General features: G+C 61.5%; 2 protein-coding genes across 2 annotated transcripts in view; one reads left to right on the top strand and one right to left on the bottom strand.

Moving 5' to 3' along the window:
* The window catches only part of LOC108530423 (trinucleotide repeat-containing gene 18 protein-like), a 28,627-nt gene continuing 24,444 nt past the window's right edge, over positions 1 to 4,183 (top strand). The window contains exon 1 of the mRNA XM_017873366.1: positions 1 to 345. Coding sequence (XP_017728855.1) covers positions 159 to 345 — 187 coding nt within the window. The 5' untranslated portion in view covers positions 1 to 158. The remainder of the gene's footprint in view (positions 346 to 4,183) is intronic.
* On the bottom strand, positions 356 to 3,806 carry LOC108530422 (translation initiation factor IF-2-like). Its single transcript, XM_017873365.1, has 2 exons — positions 841 to 3,806; positions 356 to 584 (listed from the first exon to the last, which is right to left on the bottom strand). The coding sequence occupies exon 1, from the start codon at positions 1,921 to 1,923 to the stop codon at positions 946 to 948; it is 978 nt and encodes a 325-aa protein (XP_017728854.1). The 5' UTR covers positions 1,924 to 3,806; the 3' UTR covers positions 356 to 584; positions 841 to 945.

Genomic DNA, 4,183 nt, shown 5'->3' with positions numbered 1-4,183 from the left:
CCCGCAGCTGAGCGCAAGCCCCGCTGGCCGCCGCCATGCACGCCGCGGAGCCCCCGCCGCCCGAGGACTCTGGGACTACGCCGAGGCCGGACTTTTAGGTCCCACTGAGCTAGGCCTGCGGGCCGGGTGGGGGGCTGGCCGCGGCACTCCCGCGGAGGATGGATGGCCGAGACTTCGGGCCCCAGCGGTCCGTGCACGGTCCCCCGCCGCCGCTGCTGTCCGGCTTGGCCATGGACAGCCACCGCGTGGGCGCGGCCACTGCCGGACGCTTGCCCGCCTCGGGCTTGCCCGGCCCGCTGCCGCCGGGAAAGTACATGGCTGGCCTGAATCTCCATCCGCACCCGGGTAAGTGCCCCACGCCCTGCCCGTCCCCTCCTGTCTTCCCGGGGAGATCCACTCGGCGGGGTCCTCCTGTGACTCGCGGCCGGGGCTCGGCGACTCTCCTTCGGCCGGCCACGAGGGTGCGGGCGGACTCAGCCCCCAGGGCGGGGAAACTCCTGGCCCCGGAGTCGAGGCCAGTCCGGCGGCCCCGGCAGTGGAGAGGGGCGCGCAGTTCGGTTGCCTTTTCCTCACCGTGCCCGACCCTAGTGAGCCGAAATTAGGTGCCGTAGCCCGAGCCACCGGGGCGATTCCAATCCCCGGGGCCCCAGCGGCACAAGCCTGGGCTGGAGTTTTAAAATCTGGGCGAAAAAAGAACAAACCGGCCCCGCACCCCGCGAGACACCCGCTCCCCGAGCTCGATTCTTTTTCTTGGCAAACGCCCCTTTTGGCGCCCGTGGGCCCTCCTGGGTTCTGTTCCCAGCTCCACTACCCGCGCCGAGCCGGGGCCCTAGCAGTTACCGAGCGCCGGGGGATGCGGGAGTAAGGTGACCCCAGCCCTGGGACTCTGGCCTCTGGGCGGGCGGGATGCCCCTTTCTTCCCGGGGAGAACGGCGGCCTTGGGAACTAGCAACCCGTTAGGAGGGCGGTGACCCGGGCCCTCGGGGACCCCGTGTTCTCCGGCGCTAAAGAGTGCAGAGGCACGGCAGGGACGCCGAAATGGGGCCACCACCGTCCCGAACCTAGAGGGAAAGAAGAGAGCGGCTCAGGCAGGGCCCAGGGGGCGGAGGGGAAAACCCTGCTGCGGGAGGCGGTGGCCGAGAAGGTCCCGTGGTCTCCGCCATTTCCCAAAAGGGGCTGCCCAGGCACGGTGGGGACGGTGTCCGGGCGGGCGCTTCGCCGGGGCGGGAGGTGATCGCTCCGGTCAGTCCGCGGCCGCTGCAGCCAGCGAGGCGGGAAGGAACTCGGGGACCTCCAGACCATCTCAGCCACCGCCCCAGGACACCCGGTCCCTCCTCCCGGGGCTGCCCTGGCTTTTGTGCTTGGCGTCCCAAGTCTCGACTTAAAAAAAAATCCACCTCCTCTTCGAATTGCAGTTTCGGATTTTTGCGATTTCCGGAATAGCCCCCGATACTCCCCTTTCCTTGGGGTCTTGGCAGGAGACACCCCCGGCCCAGAGCTGCTGCCTAGGCCTTGCCCCGCCCGCTCGGCGGAGCTCGCCGATTTTGCCTGTCTTTGATTTTTCTCCTGGAACTTTTCAGGAACTGGAGTCCCGGGGCTCGGCGGGACAAAGGGCCTTTGTGAGGCGCCAGGCGGGGGAGGGGCGGGCGCCCGGGGGCCAGGAGCTCGGAGATCCCCGCCGGCCGGGGTGCCAGAACCGGGTCTTGGCCCTCGGACCTGCTGGTGCTCCTCCGGAGCTGGGGGCGCATTCCGCCTGGGGTCTGCGACCCGGGCAAGGGTTTGCGCCCGAGTGGTGTGTTGTGGCGAGGCAGGGGCGTGAGGGACCCCCGAGTAAGAAATTGGGGGGCAGCCCTGGGGTACAGAGGCCATCTGAGCTGTCCCCTTCTGCGCTCCCCACAAGTCCACTGTGATGTGTGTGTGCATGTGTCTTTTGGGTCATTTGGTCCAGCCCGGGGTGGTGGCAGGGGGAGCCAAGCCTGGGAATCGGTGCCCGTGTCTCTCTGACTGGCTAGGCCTGCGCTTGGCTTTTTCGAGGCTGGGAAGGGGCGTCGCGCACTCCCCGCCTGCGATCTGGCTCCGGCCTGGCAAGGCAAAGTGCCCTAATGCGAAGCAGTGAAAACAGCTACTACTCATGCATGAGTGCACCGTGCCAGGGCCGCGCCTAATCTGACGCAGCAGTCAGACGGCCTAGTGCCCATTTGCTGGATGGTGAGGCTGAGGTGGAGGGAAGGCCAAGCCTTGGAAGCCCAGCGGGAGGTAGCCTCGGAGCCCTGCCTCTGCGCACCTTCTGCGCTCACTGGGAGCTGCCTGACTTCTACACGCCGAGGCTGAGGTCAGGGAGGAAACAGCAGGAGGACTGCTGCCGCCCCCTGAATCCCGTGCTCACCCGGGAGGAAAAGGTGGGGGCCGGTGCTGCTTCTGGCTGCCCCCCTCCCCAACTTCGAGTGGCCGCACGGAGACCTCGGACCCCAGGCCAACGCCCAGAGCCAAGCCCGTGCTAATCCCATTAGCCACGAGTTGGGAGCAGCTCCCATTAACTCTCTGCTTGGGGCTGGGCCGGATTACACATTCCTCAGCCCAGCACACCCTCCCCCTCCCGGGTTTTCTTTGTGGGGTGCAGGTGCTAAATTTTCCCTTCTGACGCACCTCCCTCTCTTCCTTGACTGTCGGCACCTTAGGTCTTGCCAGCTTTATCAGTCCCATCTTTATTTGTTTATTTTTGTACCGGGAAGTCCTGAGTGGTTGAGCCACTTGCTTGGGGTCACACAGCTAGGGAAAGGCACATTACCCTTGGGCTCTGCGGACGTGGATGAGCGCTGCCAGGGTTTATAAGCCCCTCCTAGGCCGAGGGAGGTTCCCCAGAGAGAGCTCAGAGCTGGAGGGGCCCTCGGAGAAAGATTCCCTGGGAGGAACCCCATCCAAGCTAGCATTGACAGCCATCTGCTGGGGAGGGTCCTCTGGAAGAGCTGGTTTCTGCCTTATGGGTCAAGATGGAGGGGTATGGCCTCTTCCTCTGCAGAAGAGGAGGTGATTTTAAGAATGAATGGGGTTTGGGATCAGGAAAGGGTGGTTTTTTAAGTTTCCTATTACCTTGAGTCTTGCTACATTGTGAACAAAATAGCCACAGCCTGATCGGGGAGATGGGCATGTAACTGACAAGCACCTGGGGCTTGGCTCTGTGCTCTGGGCTTGGGAGGCCTGGACTCAGTTGTCCTCACAGGCTGCAATTAAAGAGTTATTAGTAGGATTTTGTATTTGGATGTTTATTCTCCCTGCCCCCGCACCCTAGGCTGGCCCTGGGAGGGTCCATGAATAGAGGGTGGGACTCAGGGATCTGGGTGGGGAGGCCCTGCTGGCCAGCCGTCAACAGGGGGCCATGGACCTTCTCCAGGGTCTGATCAGATCCATCTCTGGAATCCAGTCTGTCAGCCTACTGGGATTGATTTGGAAAGATTCATCAGTGAAGACCGCTGGCAGAGTGATGGAGAGATAAGGACGATTTGTGAGGGGCTTCCTTCTCTGGTTAGAGGCGACAAGGGAGGCCCTGGGAGAGTTCTGGAATCTGGAAGGGCCACTTGGTGGGGAGGAGGCTCGCTCTCTTGGTTCTTCAGCTCCTAACACCGGTGCTTTCCTTCTTTTCTCACTTGCTCATTTACTCAGCAAATAATTTCCAAGTGCTTCCTGCGTGCCAGGCACCGCTTGGGTCCCAGGAATGCGGCAGTGAACCCAACAGACAAAGATCTCTGCCCTCATTGGAGCTCACGTTATTCCGGGGAGTTGGAGTGAACACACAAATCCCAGAAGGAAATTTTTTTTTTTTTTTTTTTTGAGATAGGGTCTTTGTCTGTTACCTTGAGATAGGGTCTTTGTTACCCAGGCTGGGTAACTAACCTCTCACTGCAACCTCCACTTCCCAGGCTCAGTCCATCCTCCTCCTTCAGCCTCCTGAGTAGCTAGAGCTACAGGCACGTACTACCACACCCTGCTAATGTTTTGTATTTTTTAGTAGAGGTAGGGTCTTGCTATGTTGCCCAGGTTAGTGTTGAACTCCTGAGCTCAAGTAATCCTCCTGCCTTGGCCTCCCAAAGTGCTGGGATTTCAGGTGTGTACCACTGCACCCACCTGATTTTGTTACTTAAATTTTTTTTTTTTTTTTTTAAGAGACAGGGTTGGTCAGGCGCGG

The sequence above is a fragment of the Rhinopithecus bieti genome, unplaced genomic scaffold, assembly GCF_001698545.2.
Source record: "Rhinopithecus bieti isolate Rb0 unplaced genomic scaffold, ASM169854v2 scaffold_8135, whole genome shotgun sequence".
Taxonomy (NCBI): domain Eukaryota; kingdom Metazoa; phylum Chordata; class Mammalia; order Primates; family Cercopithecidae; genus Rhinopithecus; species Rhinopithecus bieti.
The sequence above is the reverse complement of the archived record's forward strand: the minus strand, read 5'-3'. Positions and strand labels throughout refer to the sequence as shown.